This window comes from Pagrus pagrus (assembly GCF_965226575.1).
Source record: "Pagrus pagrus genome assembly, chromosome: 13".
Classification (NCBI taxonomy): domain Eukaryota; kingdom Metazoa; phylum Chordata; class Actinopteri; order Spariformes; family Sparidae; genus Pagrus; species Pagrus pagrus.
In genome coordinates this window covers 17,921,822-17,942,539 of record NC_140197.1, presented here as the reverse complement: position 1 = coordinate 17,942,539, position 20,718 = coordinate 17,921,822, and the positions used below count along the sequence as shown (strand labels likewise).

Sequence of the window (20,718 nt, the reverse complement as noted above, 5' to 3'; positions counted from 1 at the left end):
TCAAGTCTGCTAATCTCCCATTCAAGGTTTCTCCTCTGCTTTTCCCTACGCCTCTTTTCTACCAGTCTCCACCCCTCCCTCCTCAAGCTATACATAAACATGCCTACATATAGAGGCTGGGGCTGTGGCCTGTGTTTATTTCTATATACATTTTCTATTTAGGCTGTATCATAAATGATGCATTATTAACATACATCATCTATAAGAAGCCACTTGGGAAAACATGCCGAGAGCTTGTTATGAGCTTCACTTTATTAAGAGCTACAGGCACACATCAGTGTTTTACAAAATGTAAGCTGACCCGGCAGAGGAAAATCCTCCTTGCCCCTTTGAACCCGTGTGATAGATGTCTCAGTCAGCCCGGTGAATAAGCAAAAGCCCCGAGGATGTCTATCCAAAACCTCTTGTACTCTCCTTTACCCTGAGACTCAACGCTGAGGCAACACGTAGCCGAAGCGGTGACAAGTCTGCCGACACAAGCCTCCGAAACAACAGGCCCGGAGCAAAGAGGGGCCCCTGCGACCGGCTCTGTCCCATAAATACAGTATCTGAAGGCTGAGCGTGTCACCTTTAGGGCTGTACAGGAAGGATCAGCGCCGGGATATTCCCCCCTCCCCGACTCTGTGAAGCTGGAGCAGGTGTAGAGTTTCTCCTGGCAAAGAGATGGAGTTCAGGCTTTGAACCTGACTAGCACACCAAGCGGCTGTCTGAATGGATGAAGGGATGGAAAAGGAGTGAGGAGAGGTGACGGGGAACTGAGGTAGATAATCTGTCTGAGAAAGAGGCGCACACACACTCAGTACACGCTCAGCCCGAGGGCACGGTACGTTTCAGACAGAGATAATAAATGAATTTGGCAAAGTGACTATTAGCTAATTGAGGATTTTACATTTTATCTGTCTGATATCCTCAGGGTTGCTTTGTTAGATAAGAAGATTGATACCACTCTCCTGTCTGTAAGGTAAACATGAAGCCACTGCCAGCTGTTGGCTAACTTCATTTAGCTCAACACGTCGTATCTCGTAGGTTTAGTCTGCACAAAAAACAAAGTTTAACATCGAGTGCCATTTTATGTCCTAGACTTTTTCTTGCCAGCCAGCAGGGAAGTTACCGGTCCCGACCAAGAAGTAGTCTGGCACAAAAAGTATATGTTATTGCTGTACACAGTACACTTTGTCGCTTTCTTGTCGAGAGCTAGATGAAAATATTGATATCATTCTCAGAGCTGTCTGTTAAACATAATGAGAAGACAGCAGCTGGTTAGCTCAGCATAGCACAAAGGCTTTTTGGCTTTTGAACCAATTTAACAAACTAGAATGGCGCTCAGGGCTATTCTGGGCTGAGACCCATCCTCCATCCAAGTTTTGTGGAAACCCATTCAAAGAATTTTGTGTAATCCTGCTCGCAAACCAACCAACAATAAAATAGTTTAAAAAAACAAGATAGCGACAGCTGCAATGCCAAACTAGAGGCTTTCAATGGTAGTCCTCAAACCAAAGATTTCCCTGTGTTTTTAGCTTTGTCGTTACGCTTTGTATTGCTATGTTATCCAGCTGCTGACTGTAGCTTCATATTTAGCTTACATGAGAGTTATATCAATCTTTCTATCTGACTCTGGACAAGAAAGCAAATCAGTACTACGTCCCAAAATGTCGAACTTTTCCTTCAAGGTATAAATGAACTTTTCGACGTCAAGCAGCGCAAAGCCTGTGATTGCATTGCTCTTCGTCTGAGATGTAAAACCAGTTTGAAAAAAAAAAAAAAAGAGCTCTCAAACAAAGGTCTGCGGATACTGACATGACCCAGGCAAAATATAGAATAATGACATGTTTTGAAGCACAAACAGCCATTGTAAATCCGTCCAAAGAGAGGCCAGTCTGGCACTGAGGAATTCACAGCTTTGGAAATGACTGTCTGCTGGCTAGATTCAGTCAGAATGAGGTCAGGATCCAGGGTTTGCTTTCATCAGACATTTTATTTGCTTTTCCCTCGTGCTAATTGCTCTAGTCGGAGTTCCTCTGACAGGTTTGGACCCAGAAATATAAACAGAGAGATTAAAGAAACAAACAGGCAGCAGCAGTGTCGAGGAAACAAATACTACATGCAAGTTGTGAACTGTGTCTGTGTGCATAGGATCGAGGTCGGATCATATGTCTCTCTGTTGATATATCTTTGTGTACATTCACATTCATGTGCAGGCATTTATGCATGTATGTGTGCCGTCCAGACTACATTTCCAAACCCTGGTGCCTGCAGGTGTGCTGCTGCTGCTGCTGCTGCATCCCTGTTTGGACCACTGATAGAGATTTCCATAGCCGGAGGCCTGCTGATGGCGTCTACATGTGTCAGCCATTACAGCAAATTACGAATCCTCCTCAGCAAAAGCAGAATTTTCCACTCTCATTTTGTAATTTCCAGGATCAGGAAGAAGCTGTCGGCCATTTGCGATAGCCGCGAGACACCGGGCGGAATCCTTAAAGCCGTCATGACAGATCTTTGAAAGCATCGCCCCGGAGAAACTCATGGCCGTAGTTTCCTACAAAGGGAACCTGGTGCTTTTTATTGCGTCTGGAACAAATATAAAATTGAAGATGTATATCAGAGAATTTTGCTTTTGATTTGGATACATTGTAACATGTATAACCTATAAAGAAATTCACTTTTTATCTGCTCTTCTCCCAAAACAACATAGTTTAAAGGTGCACTTTTATTTATTGGCTGATTTTTTTATGCCTAAACAAACGTTTGTTGTCATGACTGAATAAACAAACTGACCTTAAAGGACAACAACATTTCATACCGTTTTACTTTGTTTTATATTTGGCGGACCCTGCCACCTACTAGCTTCAAACAGTTTTCTGACGACCTTATTTTCCTCTGAGAACAGCTTGTGTATTATTACCTCATTAATATTGTAAATATTCCCCAAAACTACATAGTGTCCCTTTAATGCTCATATTGTTGGTGTCTAAAGCGCAGCTCCTTTGAAGAAATAAAAGACATCACACACACACTCTCTGCTACATGTTAGATGCTCAATGGCCGAGCCCTCAGGTGGAGGAGATCACTGAATACAAAAGCCGACAACAAAGTGCCGGTGAAGCCCCACCCTTATCCTGGAGCCTTCCCAACTTTCATCTGCAGACATACGCAAAGCTAGTAAGAATGATGGATGGACGGGGGAGACCACATCACTCTGATCTCTCCAGCCACATCTTCCTCTTCTCCTCCCACCCTCCATCCCTCGCGTCCCACCACCGTCATGCAGGTGCATCGATCTTTTTTCCCCTCCAGGAGAACCCGCCGACTACCAGACTTGCCTTGCAGCTTTACAAAGACATCACTGAGAGGATGAACGCGCTAAAGGTCTGAGAGGAGAGGCATTCGGAGCTTGTGCAACAGCCTCGACGGCCTTGAAAGAATTAAGCGGTGTTAGACCTGCACGATGCCCCGGGTTCTACATGGGAGTAATTTAAATGGGAGGAAGAGCGTTAACTGATAGCTGATAAACATGTATAGCGATATGAGCCCACAGATATTTTTCATATAAACAAAAATGTATGCTTCCTCGACCGCTGGAAACCAGCTGCACAGAGCTATTTTCAACGTGTCTTTCATCTTGGCAATAAAAACTAAGATGCCTTTCCAGGGAGCGAGTCTGTACAGGAGTCGCTTTTTCTGTTTTTTTAAACTGTTATTTACCTTCTCCGGGTGCTTTATTGTAGCGGTACAATCAGGCGAGCGGGAATCTAAAGAGTACAGAGGGAATTAAACTGGATGACAATCATGTCATCACACAAGCCGCAGACCATTTGGGAAATGCCTTCTTTTCTAATCCACGGCTCTGCGGTGAAAAGTGGGATCTGGTGGTTGGCTCCTAAGTGATATTGGGTGTGTTGGGAAGGGTGGAGGCGCAGGGGGAGAGTGAGGGAGAGCTTGTGTGTGCCTCTCTGTGTTTGTGTCTTCCTCACAGAAGAAGAAGAGGAGTATGGAGTGATAAAGAGGTTAAAAAAGAGACAACTGTGATTAGCTCTGGATACAGTTTCATGCCTCCCAGCTCTCTTTGGGGGATTCACTCAGACGTGTGGCTGCAAATCTGACGGAGCCGTGAAGGTGAACCATCTTGAACTGCAGCATGTGTCTGTTTATGTGAAGTGTGTGGATATGCGTGCAGAGACTTCATGCCTTCAGGGTCTTTTGCATGCATCCATGTGCCTGTGGACGACTATTGTTCCAGTCTGCGTGCACATGTACCACTTGTGGTACCCGATCCCAGACTGTTACTTACTGAAATGCTTGTGGGCTGCTCTGTGTGGCTTTCCTTCATTGAAAGGCCTCGTCGACTTAAATGTTGATTGCCATGACGTCAGCTCCAAACCGCAGCACTGCCTTTTATGTGTCACTGTCACCATCTATTTCCGCCCAGTGTGTGAAAAAAGACTTTATTTCCATCTTCGCGATTCACTGACATGGACAGTTAGATCGAACACTGCGCTACTGTTACTGGGCCAGAACCGCCACCCAGAAGGATGTGCTCGTTAATTTTCGCGCTCACTCCGCTTATCAAAAACAATTGGGTGGGACGAAGATGCATGCGAAACGAGCAGCGGGGTGACTGTCTCGTTATTTAACCAGTGGCCATGCGCTCATTTGTGTAAACAACTCAAACCTGGGCGATCTCTGTAAATAAAAACAAAAACAGTCATCAGATGGGTGTTAACTGAGTGTAATTACTGGTGTAAAGCCACAGCAGTTTGTCTCTCCACGCTCTGGAGTTTCCCATGTTTTTCGAATTCCAACCTGTCACAGCGACTGTGAGAAAAAGAGAGCTGTCATCCTGAAAGAGGGAGGAAAAACTGCTCCGTCCGTTGCTTCACTGTTGAGTCAGGTCTGCTAAAATAGTATCACCTGTCCTGTGAAGGCCAGAGGGGCAGTGTGTGTGTGTGTGTGTGTGTGTGTGTGTGTGTAACAGAAACAGGAGATGTGCTTCTACCCTGTGGGGCCTGTCTGCATTTCACAGGAATGCAAAATCATGTGCGACTCAAACAAGCAGCGAAGGTGCTGATGGTTGTTTTGGCCAAAGGGGACAGGAGTGTACCAAATATGTGACCTCCCAGGAAAAAAACAGGCCGGTGGGAGATAAATGAACTTTAAATATCGGATGTTTCACAGTTTGAACCATTTGAGTCACATGGACTGTGTTTATCACATTGATGCTTGCTGCTCACACACAGTCAAAGCGGATGGACGCGCTTCCCAGATTTCAAACTTTTGATGTGAAGATGCCGACTACATTATCATTACCATCATTTTGCTGGTGTTTACATTCACCCCGACGCAAATTCAAAAGATTGACTACGTGTTTATGTATATTTGTATATAAATACAATACTCAAATCTGGTCAAATCTGTTTTTTCCAATCCAGACGCTAACTGCACGGCTAACTGAGCTAACTAGCTAATGGCAACTACAGTTAGCGGTTACTCTGGTGATATTTGTTTGGAGTAGGCCAGTTCTTACATGTAGCACCTTTAACATAACATAAAACTTTATTACAGATTGTCACGTCAGATAGATTTTAATTGGTAACGGTGACCATGACAACGCCCTTCTTCACAACTTTAAACTACGTCTGTAGCCTAGTTTTCATTCTTTTAGTTGAGAGAATAAAGGACGGAAATGACATACTGTGCATTTAAGCCAAATACAGGAAGAATTGTTTGGGATGGAGGAAAATAGAAAATAGACAATATGCTTATTTATTTTGTTGCCAAGAGTTAGAGGAGTAGATAGACACCTCTCACATGTCTGTATGCTAAATAGCTACAGCCAGCAGCAGCCAGTTACCATAACTCAATGACAGCTAAGTTAAGTCACGGGGAAACAGGTAGTGTGGCTATGTCAAAAGGTAGGTAAAGCTGCCTACCAGCACCTCTGAAGCTCACTAATTAAAACACAGTGTCTCGTTAGTATGAAAAGTGAAGTGGAAAAACTTTAAATTGGGTTAATTACTATTTTATGGGGTTATATGTGGCGAGTTACTTACTATTTCTTGTACGCAAAATGGTGAATTACACATTTTTATACAGATAAAACAAACAAGATATATTTGTTAATTAGTGAGCTTTAGAGGTGCTGGGAGGCAAATTGTATAAACTTCATGCAGAGCCAGGACCAGCAGTTTCCCCTTGTTTCTAGTCTTTATGCTAAGATAAGATTACTGGCTGCCGCTCAGTAGCATATTTACCAAGCTTCACTCTCAGAAAGAAAGCAAATCTCCCAAAACTATCTCACTTGTGATGTAATGAGATTGTGTGAATCTTTTTACACATCAGCGCAGCTTCAAAAGAGTTGTGGTCATGGTGAAGCTGGATATTTGTCCTCTTCCTTTAAAACACCACCACCACCACACCCTCACTTTGTCATAAAGCTGATAATCACATTGGGTTGTCTGTGAGCCTCATTCCTGTGGGAATGTATTCTGAGTCTTTGACCTCATCTTTTTTAACCAACACACACACAGTCACGCACACTCACACACAAATCTTCCTCTCCTTCCCGGAGCACTCATCTGGTCTCACTTTGGGTTTCGAGGTCTGTGTTTTCAGGGACACAACAGAGCTGCCGGTCCAAATGACAGCAGGACGGCTTTTCTGCGGACTTCCAAAAAATACATTCAAAATTAATCTGGATTCTGAAGCGATCGTTCGCTCCCGGAAATTATTGTTACAGATGAAGGAAAACATAAAGTACACTCTCTGTCTACACTGTCTGTATTGGCATAACATGGTGTCCTCTGCACAAATCCAGCGCACCGACGAGCCAATAGGGAGAGGCTGAGAGAGAAACAATTACTGCAGGCTGACTGACAGGTGAGATTAGAGGGTATTTGCTTTCCTGGCACAAAAGTAAAAGAATAAAGTGCAAATGTGGCGAATTAAAGTTTGTCTGTGCCAAATGCCAACGCTGATGATACACTAATTATGTACTCCAGGATTAATTTTGATATATAAAAGCAGGTGATGAATCATAACACCAGAAGGATAGTTGGCTCTCACGACGAACACTAAGGAGCTGCCTTTAAAAGGTAAAATCTGTGTGTGTCTGTGTGTCTGTGTGTGTTGCACAATAGGTGCTGAGGGGCACGAAGCTGCATAAGGTATGTGGAATTCCCCTCATTCATACAACAAGGGGGGGATCCAGATGTGATCACGCAAATAAACACACATGTTAAATGCTTTCTTTTAAATCCGGTAATTATTACTCTTTGGTATAAAATACAGTATCACAGAGGCTATATGTGCTTTAAATACACGTATTCGCTTTGAGTTAGATGAGAAGATTGATACCGTTCTCATGTCTTTACAGTAAATATGTAGTTTGAGTCAGCAGCTGTTAGAGTAGCTTTGCATAAAGACTGGAAACAGGTAGCCTGGCTCTGTCCAGAGGTAACAAAATCCCCCTACTAACACGTCTAAAGCTCATTAATCAGAAGGGTCTTTATTCCAGTATCTCCTTGATCCTTGTACATCCTCTATTCATGACATAATGGTTCATGACCTTTTTTTTCAATCAGTTTCAAGGCAAATTATATCAGTGGTACAGGCAATGTATTCCCCAGTCCAGAATATATACATTTATTTATTTAACCACACTTTTTTTTGGTAAAAGTTGCAAATGTGACATCGTGTCTATTTTTCACAATATCTACTGAGAAACTTACTGAGTCAGAACACCTCCATAACTGTCTAATGATGAAGATTATAGGTTTCCCGATTGGGTTGTAATCAGAGGAGCTCAGGCACCTCTAAACATTTTCTCCACAGAAGTTAACAATCAGCATGACCAAAGGAGCAATTTTGACTATTAAGACCTGTGGGGGGTCGCAGGGTCTCGGAAATTTTACACAGGCTCTAGGTATAAGTGTCGCACACATACACATACATACATAGAAAAGAGTGATAAGGAAAAGAGTATTCACAAACATGCTTGCAGACGTCTTCTTTTTAACACACTGACAGTAAGATCTGGATCTCATACGGAGCCTACTGGGATTATAGCCCAAGATGACAGAGGATGAGCAGCCACAAATTGCAGGGAGCTGGGGTTAGCCGGGTGGGTGGGTGGAGGTTTGGTGGGGTTTGGGGGGAGGGAGACAGTCTGTGGCACTGTACCCGGGGAAAGACTGAGGTAATTACTTTCTTCTCCTTAGCAGCGTTCGGCAAGATGTTTTTAGCGTGCCATAAAACTCTCCAGACAGTCAAAGGCCGTTGACATTTCTGGACACGCGCTGACACAAATACGGCATTTTCCACAGTCCATCACTGCTCTGACTATCTGTGAGCCCGGCCTCCTTTTAAATCATTCAGCCGAAATCCAAAACCGTCCTGATATTTCCATACTCTAAAAGACAGTGCGGTTGATAAATGTTTCCTTGCCTCTGGCGCACTTTTATCTCAGGCTCCATTTGATCGGTTTTAAAAGCCTCTGAACTCGTGCAGCAAACTCCAAAATTATAAGAATCTGACAAGATGCACAGTTGGTCCACGGTTTCTTTCTGGAAACTCACCACTTAGGGCCTTTCAAGCCCAAAGTCTCTGATCAAGGGAGGATAAAAGTTAACATGTGGGCACCCAATCGGCCTGTTTTAAAGCTTCTCTCCCCTGAATATAAGGAGCCCTTCTCCCTGATCTGCGTGAACAATACCTGTGCCACACACCTCAAGTATTCCCTTTGAAGCTTTCAGACCAACCTGTGCTTCTGTCTCGGGGTCCTATCTCCCTGAACAGATTAGAGTGCAGATAGTGAGAAATGTTTGCATATACATGTATGTTCAAACCCCCCCCTGTGTTATTGAAGCTGGTGGAGCTCAGAAACTGGAATGTGATCGAGTGATAAAAGGTGACAATGCAGCGGCAGAAGCCATTGAAGAATACTCATGTTGTTTATTTTCTCTCTGGGAGCCCTCATACTTGGGATTTTACACGAGGCTCTTTGGCTTTTTTGCGTCCTGCAAAACGATCCCTCGCATGCTTAAGCTGTTGACGTTTTGTTGGAACGAACCAAAAATTGAGGTTTTTCACTGTTTCTCCCTCAATGTAACTGTATTTTTATTACTCCCCAGTCCACATTTACAGTGTTTATAACCGATACGACCCGTCGAGATATGCATTTCACATGCGTATAAAATCTGTTTATATGGTCGGTAAACTCCCCATTTTTACATTGCGGTTCACTGCTGGGAATATCAGAGAGGACGATTCTCATTTTGGGGTTTCGTAAGCCCCGTCTCTTTCCAACACATGTTGTCCTGACAGAATTACAACAGCGCCCAACCTGGAGTGCCTCGAGTTTTCCAGAGCTTTCTTTTGATCCGGAGCGGAAATCACATTCCAGTGTCATGTATAAAAGCTTTGTTTATCCTTTCATTCATTACACAGAGGGGAGATGTTTGGCCGGCATATGTGCGTCTATAACATGTGGAGGGCAGCCCCGCCATGTATGGATGAAGACATCACATGCTGCAGATATTACTGCCTGATGAAAGGGAGTTTTCTCTGTTTCTCTTACGGGCACACATTAAGGAGGTTTTTTTTGGTTTTTTTTATTCCTGCCACAAAGTGATCACAGCTTGTGGAGTGTGTGGAGTCAGCGCAGCATCATGGCAGATCGTGAAACAGTGATGAAATTTAATCAGAGGGTTTGTGTAGATGGACGTGAATTGTACATTTTTTCGTAACAAATTCATGTCCACATACAAACCGTGAGGATGCATTTGTGAAATGTCTTATTTTGTGTAATGCTGTTGTGTTTTATGAAATGTTGTTGTTGTGTTTTGGCCTTCAAGGCCACCATAGAAAGTTCCCTGTGGTATATTCAAGGTTGGGGAAATACAGTATATGTTCAGTTCGAGAAACAGTGGCAAACTTAAATCTATAGGCTTCACTTTGGTCATGGTTACTTATTTGTTAATACAAATCTGTTCTTCAAATATGTGTTTTCTGTAACATTGTTCTGGGCCACCATACTTTTCACCGTATGGAACAGTCTCAGTTTATGAACGATGCCTCTATGTGACCTACATACGCAAACGAGACCAGCAAGAAGATTGACAGACTATTTCTATGTAGTTATGGTAGTTATTCTTAATGCCTGTCACCAGGTCAGTTTCAGATTTATTCGAGTTGGGTGAATTATAAAAATGAAACTTATTTTTTTACGTCGAGTGCTGTGGATGAACTGAGTTCACATGAGAAAACTAGTACTAAAAATACATTGTGTCTTTCTTTTTCATGGACGCATTCGCCAGATTAAAATCTTTGCCAACGAAGGCGGCGGTGCTGATGCCCCTTTTGTCCACAGGGGCCGCCAGAGTCTACGAGAAATAAAGGTTCCTTGTATCCACTTTAATGAAAGTGCTTTTGTTGCCTAAACCTGGATTCAGGTGTGACGACCCTGCTTTTCTGGAATCCTGTAGATATTGTGTGACTATTTCATAAATCGCTGTGATTTGTCGGTCACGTGTTTGAGGGAATTTAATGTCGTGACATGTGGTGCCGGGATGAGACACTTTACTCTGTGGTTCAAAACAGAAGCAGGTGCAGCGCCCGTAAACATCCACATCTAAGCAACAGGCTCATATACGTTTCAATTAAAACAAGATGTCCTGCGAATGAGTCAGTGGCACACACACACACACACACATATGTTCAGTTGCAGCTCGAGGCTCGGCCTTTGGGACTGGGGAAGGCTTTGGAGTAGTTTAATGTAATTAAGGATCCCGTTTGCTTATACAAGCAGGACGAGCCCCAGAGGTCAGCAGATTCAAGTCCATCTCTTGATTCTATCAGAGGATTACCACTTCCTCTTTCCTGTTTGCTTCCTCTTGGCCATGCAGCTGTGCTCAGATGCCAACCAGAAGGAGTGTTCTAGCAGATAGCAAATGCTAATTACAGTCCTGTGTTTTGGGGCAATTTCCTCGTTCCTCCCCATCTCTCATTCTCACATGTGGTTTTTCTTTGTATTTTGGTCTCGTCTGTGTGTTGTGGAGTTTGGAGCTCTCTCTCTCCCTAACTCTCCCTTCCTCTTCCAGACGTCACCCCCGAGGACAGTTTAGTCTGTCTGCCAGCTGTGTGTGTGGCAACACAACAAGAGGATCATCCACAAAGGCATCTAATCAGTCAGAAGGAAGGTATTACTCAGTTAATGAAGAGCTTGGGGTGAGGTCAGAGGCAACATTTGGATTCAAGCTTGGCCTTTCAACTCAAAATCAGTGGGATTTTTGATCTTAAGCCTTCATCACTTTGGGGCAAAATTATAAACAAATACTCCTCTTTAAATACAAGGGGTAAAAGCTGCTCCCTCTGAAGTGAACTCAAGAGTTTTGATCATACCTTACAGTCAAAACCATCAACGCGCTCAATGCACACAACAGTCTTTGCTTTAAATACTTTAGCACATCACATCATTACAATCTACGAATGTTTGCACTTCCGCTCTTAATCCTCCGCCTGACGCTGCAGCTTTCATCTCCCCCTCTGATCTTGGAGCCTTTGAAATGAGCAGCTCCACACCTGCTCGTCCCCAGACACTTAAACAGCACAAGAGCTGTTGAACGTACCCCCGCATCTTCGGTTTGTTTATAATTCCACCGCTCCACGAGCCAAGGAGCAGGTTTACCCGAGCTGTCTGGAAAAGTTTGCCCGGTAGGCAAACACAGAGCCCTCTCAGGTCTAGAACATGAAGTGAGGTCTGAGTTTTACCCAGTCAAGTTATCCAGATAACTTCAGGATCTGTTGCTCAGGGGTACATGCTGTTCAGATAGTTACTGTACTCTTAATCAGTGGACTTTATTAACTAGTGGACACAAATTTATACTTGTCAAACAAATATTCTACAATTGCTCAAGTACATTTAAATGAAAAGCAATTGAATCACATCATCAGTAAAAGAAAAAGGCCTTTGCTCTGAATATATGGAGCTCAGACAGGATATTCTTGTCTGCTTCACTTTTTGTTCAGAGAGATGTTTGTACTCATAAATTACAGTAATGAATATCTCTCCTTTTTGCACAGAGAGCAAACTACCAGTCTGCCGACAGTGATGCAGTGGGTGAGTTATAATTACAGTTCATTTTAGATTTTTTTTTTTTAGGGCACATAGCACCATCAACTGATGGAAGAGTGCAATTACACTTTTGAGAAAACATGAAGTCTTGTTTGTTCAACATAATTTTCATAGATCCAGAGCGGGAGGTTAATATAACTGTTAAACATCTTATACTCTTTGCCAGGGAGCGATGTAAACTATTACAGTATTTCTGTACAGTTGCAGTACAATTAAATGTAGATGACTTTGTATTTGTTGCTGTTGTGTGTGTCTCTGAATCAGTGGTTCCCAAATGGTGAGCCGTGGGATTTTGTTACAACCATAGATTGTGAAGTGCAACATACAACTATACAACAAGTAATGAATGATTTTTTAATTTCCTGTATCAGCACATTCATTTTCCAAAACAAATTCTATATATAAAGTATTAGAGTTTAACACATCAATGGCTCTGAGTGACTAATATCACGTGTTACAGAGGCTTTTTTGCACAGATATAAATACAGGTGTGCTTTGAGATGATGGCTTGCCCCTTGGTGTGTCCTGGGCACGTAAAGTTGGAAAACCCCTGCTTTATGCTCATGGGTTAAAAAAGTGTGTAAGACCGGTCTGTTGTTGCTGCCCAGTGAAGCCAACGCCCATCAGAGCCCCAGATCTCCATCAGGATTTTGTCCTGGAGCACTTCATCCACTGTCCGCACCTTCAGCAGCAGAAAGCTTTCTCTTCTTTCACAGCTCACCTTTCTGTCCATCAGCCTTTTCTGAAGCCAAAACAAAACGTGGGTTGAAGTCGGATGATAAAGTTGCAATCTATCAAAACTGTGAAGTGCTGTGAATCTATCAATACCTACTCTACGAAGGTATTGAAGATATTCTCAAGGCCGATTGACAGATACTGATTAAATGTCCTGAGACCAAAATGTTTTTGTGCCCACAAAGTTTCCCATAAGTCAGCTGAGATCAACACTCATATCAAAAGTAACCAAAACAGTTCATGCTTAGATCAGGTCATCGCTCACATGGCTTAAGTGAGTTACAAAACATGAGGTCATAGGTCAATACGTGAAGTAAACAGTGCAAGGTAACAATAATGTGTGTAGTTAAAAGCAAATGTAAATATTGTGACTACACATGACATGTATGTATGTTCATGTGAAAGATGGACACCACTCACCTTTAGGGATGAACGTCAGTGAGCTGCTGAATATTCAGAAGCGTGACAGCCCTTCTCTTGGTCCATCGTACAAGAACTCATGGCCCAGTCCATTGCCACACTTCCCACAACAAACCTTTTTTGATATATTTGAATACAGACGGTTCAAATTAAAGATCTGTACTTCTAGATCACATGATTAAGTGCAAGTCAACCAATTAAGCAAACATCGTGTCAACTAGCAACTTAGAAAAACGTAATCTACCTTTATGGGTCCCCATGCTTCAGGGTGTTTGGAGACGCTGTCCTCATGGATTGTCTGTGAGAAGGCCGGCCAAGGAGTAGAGTGCTCGAACTTCGACGTGCTGGAAAATAGCTCGTGTCCACATTCAGAACACACGTATATACCTGAGAGGGCAAAAAGTATCAATGAATGGACAAACAGAGATCCATGACCTTTTACTTTCATGCCTCACTAAGTGCTACTGTACTACTCACCAGGTTGGAAGTGATTCTTATACTCTTCTCCACCAGAGAAAGAGCAATATGACATTTCGTCCATTTAAATTTTCTTAAACCAAAAGAAATGTTTAGTTGTTTACAAAGAGGGCAACACGGCTTAAACTGGAATAGACCTGCGTGGCCGGATCAAGTGTCAACAACTCTGTCCTCCATCTGTCGGCTCAGAATATACTCTCATTGCTTCCACTTGATGGCAGCACTAACGTGACTGAGCAGTAGTGTCGATGTCGACTGCTCAGTCAGCTCCAAATGTGTGTTTTTAAACTTTAAAATAACATTCGTCATCACACACTATAATATATTATATATAATGATTTTAAAATAACTATACTATAAAGGCTAGAAAACATATGACCAGGAAGTGGTTTCACCTCCTCACCAGGAAGTGAGTTTCATGTTACATTTCCTTGTAAAGGGACAGAACTGGTTTTTAGATCCGTCTGGCTTCATCCAGTTCTGTCCAAAACATGTCTCTCATCTCATTACAGACTCTGTAGTGTGATATTAGATCATATATAAAGAACTAAAACGACTCAATCAGAAGAAAGAGTAACTTCATCATATAAAACTAGAACACAGACATCAACTCATCATCAAAGCACAAGTCATTTTCATTTCAAATATATTTATTTCATATCAGTTATTGTGTTCCATTCACATAAAGCCTGTCAAAAGTGTGAAAATAGAAAGTATTGCTACTCATTTACTGTATCTAGCACACCAAACACTGCAGGTAAAGGCCATAGTTGATGAATAAAATGTCAAAGTGTCAAGCGTAATCTTTAGAAGAGTCTCAGACTCACAGTTTCGTCAGCCTTCTGAGAGACTGCTACACTTGTTTCTTTACTTTGACAGTTTGGGGACAGCAGGAAGAACTACAGACCAAACTGAAGGTGAATAAACACTTTTAGTCTCTCAGTAGGAAATAGCAGATATAATCATGAGAGGTATAGTCTCCCCATGAGACAATCTCAAACATTATAAATACATCTCAATAAAATGTCAAACCAATACGACGGTGATCGTGTAATCAGTGATGCTATCCTGCAGATGCTGACGTTGATTGCATAATAAAAAAGGTGTTGAGAACAGTCCTCTGTTCTCGCTGTACAGTGAGGCCATCGTTCATCAGAGCCCTGGAGCTCCCAGATTGGGCTTTATCCCAGAACTCTTCATCCACTGTCCGCACATTCAGCAGCACAGAGAAAAGTCCAGCAGCACTTCCCTCTAACGGCTCACTTTACTGTCCATCAACCTTATCTGTGGAGGGGAGAGAGGGGGACGATGAGGTATATACTGCAATTTCTTGTCAGCCAATAAATATGTAAATACTCCTTCATACATCTGCGATAGCTTTACATCATCTGATATATTGGCCCTGCAGATTTGTCACTCTACATGTCATCTCTGCTGTAACATTTGCATATGTGCAAAACAAGGGCCAAAATATCCAGTGGTCTGATACAATCACACGGTTGTACCTTTAGGGACGAACTTCAGTGAGTCGCTGAATATTCAGAAGCGAGAAAGGCCTTTGGCTGGTCCATCGTTAATGAACTCATGGCCAAGTCCATTTCCACATTTCCCACATCGTACCTGAAACAACACGATACATCTGAATGAGGTTTATGAGCATTTCCTCAGGGCCATCAACACTGAATGCATTTAACAAGTCCTTCAATCGTCTTAAGGGTTGAAAGTAGTTTACTACAATTGCTTTTCAAGTCTTTTCCCCCCAAATTGTACCTTATATGCCCCGGGTCTCTCCTTATGTTTGGACACACTGTCCTCATGGATGGTCTCTGTGAAGGCTGGCCAGGGAGACGAGTGCTCGTACTTTGACCGGCTGGAGAACAGCTGGTGATCACACTTGGAACACACATAAATCCCTGAGGAGTAATGGATGAGAGATGATAGTTACACGCTGTACAGAATGAGAAAGCCACTATTTTAATAGAAGAGCTTGTTGTACTGTGTTGGCCAAGTTTACTCATTTACAGCTGTGATCAAACATCAGTTTTTCATAACTTTATATGTGCTTTCTGTTATGATTTTTAAACAATTGTCAAAATAATGACAATTGACAAAATAATGATTTTAATACATCATGTTGTAATGTTTGTCTTTGTTTATGGCTGTATATTTTAAGTTGAAGTTTAACCTCTCATTTATTAAACAGCCAGTTTTGTGATAAGAGTTATTGTGTAACCTGAGCCTGGGTTACAAAACCTCTCTGAGTTAGCTAACAGTGTTTGTTCACTATTTAAGCCCATCAGTTGAAATATCTGACCATGTGCACAGTACCAACCCCTCCCAAGAGTTTCTGTTAGTAAACTCAGCCCGCAAGGAACGACGTGGACAGTCTAGTCCGATAAACACAGCTGGTCTGTAAACTTATTTAACCGCACAATGAATGGTAAGCTAACAGTGGCTAGCTAAATAGTTAACGTGAAGTCAACTTTTGCCAAACAGTCTCTAAAAAACAGCACCCGTTGTGCAGAGGTAATAATAACATAAAGTCATGAAGGTACCTGGTTTAAAGTGGTTTTTAAAGGCCTCTCCACCGAGGAAACTACAAAACGACATCTCTCAGTTTTCAGGACGGTGTGTTTATCTTCGGCTTTAGCAGCTTTGATCTCCGATCTACACAAACGGTCCGCTGCTGAGAACAACACTTCCGGTTCGACTGTATGCCCTTCAAAATAAAACCAGAGAACTTTACAGTGTGTGTGATGTGCCTCATAAGCACTGACTTTCAGTCTTCAGTCATAATTTATACATTTAGACAATCTGTATGGCTTTTATCAACTGAATGATTATATATTTCTTTAGATTATTAAAACTCAAGGTAAATATAATACATTATAATATAATATTTAATTCATAAAATCAATTTCCTCATGCATCTTTTAATTATGAAACAATTCAATTAACTCTCATGTCTACCACCAAATCTTACTCCATCCCACAATCCATGCATGTTGCTTTAAAAAGAAGTTAGAATTGCAATTTCCATTTAATGATTTAGCCAATTCAAAGATATATCAATAAATACATAAATATACATTTTTTGCAGTGAGCCCCTTTCAGTGTGGTTATCAAAAACAAGTTCAACAGTAAACTGTATTGTCCTAAATGACATCAGTGCTCTGAAACACTGAGACGGTAAACTTAACAGGGAACTGAATAATCATAAATGACCTGGAGTATCTTTTACTGCATTATGTTCTATAAGAAAACAAACAAGCAAACCTAGGTGCTGTATAGTAGGCAGCTGGACTTCAGTTTCTTGAAGATGTTTCACCTCTCATCCAATAGGCTTCTTCATTTATAACTAACTGGAGAGGAGTTGGCAGGCTTTTAAACTCTGTGTGGGAGTGTTCTTACAGAGTCTTTATGGACACGTGTGAGCTCTGAGTTTCAGACTCTTAGGGCCACTTGTGGAGTGTGAATGACGACATCACTTATCACCCACCTACAATGCTGTATTGAGTTCTCTCCCCAGACAGTTTAACAACCAGTCACACCTGGGCTCACCTAGCCTTAGAAACCCACATTAAAAGCCGGTTTGACCCACAGGTGACCCTAACGACTCTGAAACACAGAGCTCACACCTGTCCTTAAACGACTCTGTAAGAACACACTCTCTGTATTTCATTATTGTTTAACTTGCACCACTAATGTCCAGCATATTACGAGGGATTATCATTTTATATACACATTATTGAGAATAATACTAAGGTAACAGTTTCAGTTTATATCATGTTGTTGTTGTTCCACCTCTACGTGGCGTTGATGCTTTTATTGTGAACGATCCAAACCGGACGTGATATTGCGGCTGCCAGCAGCTGACACACTGTCGCTGTTGACAGGTTTGAGCTGGGTTAGCTGAGTTCATCTTTTGCTCTCCATCTTCTATCGCGGATGTTTTGGTGCGATAAGACTCTCCTGAGACATGGACACCAAAATGTTTCAGCTGAGGTCGTTTGTTCATCAGCGGCTGTACACGGCAGCGGAGGAGATCCTCGGGGAGGTGGAGAAAACCATAAGGTTAGCTCTGTACGAAGCCGAAGTTAGTCGCTCTAAAGAGGAGCTTGAAAGTCTGCGACACCAGCTGGACCTTCTGCGGAAGAAACCAGGTGTGTGACTCGAGTTGAATGCGCTTTAAACTACTCTGTTTAGCAGTACAATGGTAGCTGAAGAAGAAGGAGCTACCAGTTATATGGCTATGGATGTTTGTGCCCTGCTTTCCACGCATGCGCGCACGCACGCGAGCCTCTGCGTGAACTCTGCTGCAGAAACAGTAGAAATGTTTTAGCAGGGATGGAAAGTAACTAAGTACATTTACTCAAGTACTGTACTAAGGTACATTTTTATACTCACAAGCTACCCAGCAGAAAAAAACCCAGCTGCTTCATTAAAGGGGCACTATGTAGTTTTTGGAGAAGAAATTCAAACTCAGAACTTTAATATTTACAATATTAATGAAGTAATAATACAAACTCAGACATACATTTTACATAAATGAATAAACAAGCTGCTCTCAGAGGAAAATAAGGTCCCCAGAACACTGTTTGAAGCTAGAAAGGTGGCAGGGTCCGCCACATATAAACAAAATAAAACGGTATGAAGCTGTGTTGACCCTGTGGGTCAGTTTGTTTATTCAGTCAGGAACACGAAGAGAGTCTGTGTTATTAACTTTATTTAGGCAGAAAAAAATCCCAAAACTACATGGTGCAACTTTAAAGTGACAAACCCGTGAATTCATTAATAATTATAATTCAATATACATTATTCTGAAATATGCCATTCTGCACAATGAGTACTTTTACTTCAGGTAGTTCAAGTAAACTTAAATGCTAATACTTGTAGTTGCAACAGAGTATTTGTACACTGTGGTATTGCTGCTTTTACTTACTATAAGTACAAGATTTGAGTGTCTTCCACCTCCTATATATTAGTACTGTACCTCATCGAAGAAAAGTGAGCAGCACTAACAGAAACTCTCAGAAGGAGATGTAGGAGTGCCCTTTCAAATTTGAGTTTTTCATATTGTGTGTATCTGTATAAAGAAACATTACAGGCTGCTGGCTAACGTTTAGTTCTGTCTCTCTTGTAGCTGAAGAGCCTTCACTGACCAGCAGCAATGTGGAACATGGAGATGAATGTGATGCTCCGCTGCTCCAGGAAAAACCAGGACCCTCAACACCAGTAGAGTCTAACTTCAGTCTGAGCGCTGAGGTCGCAGGACCCTCTCAAACCAGCGCAGATATGGATAATAACAACTGGAGCTACTGCTTGGTTCAGGCGGACTTTAAGATGCCGCAGATAAAAGAAGAGCAGGAGGAACTTGGTGATGACAGTCAAACAGAGGAGACAGTTTTTCCTTCTCCTGAAATTGTGAAAAGCGAGCAAGATCAGCCGGAGACAGAAACGTCATATGAAATGCAGCCAGTTTCTTCGGACTGCTCTGCAGCCCAGAGTGAGGACATGGAAGATGACGAGGCGCTGGTCAACAGCAAAGGAGAACAGACAGGACAGATATTGCAAGGACAAAGTGGCAGCGTTAATAATAAGAAGTGCCGAGCATCATTGCCAAATGACAAATGTTCTGCTAAAAATGAAAAGGGACGCAGTTTTTGTCATTTGTGTGGCAAGGGATTCCAGTACATCGGCTCTTTGATGAAGCACATCAAAACACACGAGAACAAGATTGATTGCAATGTTTGTGGGATGACATACCAGTCTACGAAAGAGCTGATCAATCATTTGCAAAGTCGCCACAACAAAACATATTTTTGCGACGTCTGTGGCAAGACTTTTGCCAATAACCGTTGTCTCCGGCTGCATGAAAGGATACACACAGGCATAAAAGACTTCATGTGTCAAGAATGTGGCAAAACTTTTTACCGAAGGGAGCATCTGATCGTGCACGTGAGGACCCATTCCGGGGAGAAACCATATCACTGTGATGTTTGCGGGAAAGCATTCAGTCAGAGCCAGAACCTCACGATTCATAAAAGGAGTCATTCAGGGGAGAGACCGTATCATTGTGGCCTGTGTGGCAAACTGTTCAACACTAGCAGCCACCTCAAAACGCACATGAGATACCATTCAGGAGAAAAACCGTACCCATGTGACATCTGTGGTAAAAGTTTTCGCCAGAGTGGACAGATGACGAGACATAGGACCACACACACAGGAGAGAGGCCATACGCCTGCCAGATTTGTGGTATGAGATACAGGTTTGCACCTAATCTTAAAGTGCACCTGGAAACTCATGAAAAGGCAGCAGCAGAGTGAAAACTGTCACACTGCGGCCATTTATAGGTTCATACTTTTATTTTGGATGCCTACTAGAAAACTTTAACAGGCTTTAATGTTCAGAAAACCCATTATTTTTCTCATACTGTCCATCGCTGCAGCACCTCTGTTCACCTTTTGTTCTTTAAGGCCCCGCTACCGAAAGGCCCAGTCTGCTCCGATTGGTCAGCTCTCACAGGCCTGAGCAGACACCACCCATCATGTGCCTGCATCAGCTCTGCTGGAGTTTTTTTTAAGCACCACCGTCCTGGAGGCATTATTGAGGGTGGTGACTGTATCTTTAATCAACACAACCTTAAAGAAGTCCTGGTGGCACGTTTAAATAAAAAGTTTTCTGAATACAAGCTGTGTGCTTTTCTGTCATTGAATTTTTTGATTCTTTCACAATATTTATAGGCTCTATTATTAAAAAAGACATGGAAATCTCACTTACTACATTTAACTGTTTGAAATTAGCAATGTTAAGAGATTCATGAGCCAATGTTTCCCACGAGAAAGTCCAATTTGAGTTTAGTTATTATAAACATTGCTTTCTTTATCAGGCTGTTATCAATTTGATGTGTGACAATGCTGTAATGACACTTGAACATTACATTATTTTTATTTCTATG

The 20,718-nt window shown here is 42.2% G+C and overlaps 2 protein-coding genes and 1 pseudogene across 3 annotated transcripts; 1 reads left to right on the top strand and 2 right to left on the bottom strand.

Moving 5' to 3' along the window:
* Positions 1–11,834: 11,834 nt before the first annotated feature.
* Positions 11,835–13,961, bottom strand: LOC311268087 (methionine-R-sulfoxide reductase B1-A-like; annotated as a pseudogene). Its single transcript, XR_014624907.1, has 4 exons — positions 13,760–13,961; positions 13,527–13,669; positions 13,283–13,397; positions 11,835–12,869 (listed from the first exon to the last, which is right to left on the bottom strand). The product of XR_014624907.1 is annotated as a methionine-R-sulfoxide reductase B1-A-like (transcript).
* Positions 13,962–14,391: 430 nt separating this feature from the next.
* LOC311268088 (methionine-R-sulfoxide reductase B1-A-like) lies at positions 14,392–17,263 on the bottom strand. The gene is made up of 5 exons (XM_084371462.1): positions 17,036–17,263; positions 16,315–16,478; positions 15,530–15,672; positions 15,265–15,379; positions 14,392–15,043 (listed from the first exon to the last, which is right to left on the bottom strand). The coding sequence occupies exons 2-5, from the start codon at positions 16,367–16,369 to the stop codon at positions 15,024–15,026; spliced, it is 333 nt and encodes a 110-aa protein (XP_084227588.1). The 5' UTR covers positions 16,370–16,478; positions 17,036–17,263; the 3' UTR covers positions 14,392–15,023.
* A 180-nt stretch (positions 17,264–17,443) lies between these two features.
* LOC311268086 (uncharacterized protein) lies at positions 17,444–20,451 on the top strand. Its single transcript, XM_084371461.1, has 2 exons — positions 17,444–17,922; positions 18,903–20,451. The coding sequence occupies exons 1-2, from the start codon at positions 17,739–17,741 to the stop codon at positions 20,084–20,086; spliced, it is 1,368 nt and encodes a 455-aa protein (XP_084227587.1). The 5' UTR covers positions 17,444–17,738; the 3' UTR covers positions 20,087–20,451.
* The last annotated feature ends 267 nt before the right edge of the window (positions 20,452–20,718 follow it).

What these genes read in the sequence shown, in the direction of transcription:
- LOC311268086 (XM_084371461.1), top strand. Translation starts at nt 17,739, where the DNA reads ATGGACACCAAAATGTTTCAGCTGAGGTCGTTTGTTCATCAGCGGCTG. An exon ending in CCTTCTGCGGAAGAAACCAG is followed by an intron (nt 17,923 to 18,902) that starts GTGTGTGACTCG and finishes TCTCTCTTGTAG; the next exon opens with CTGAAGAGCCTTCACTGACC.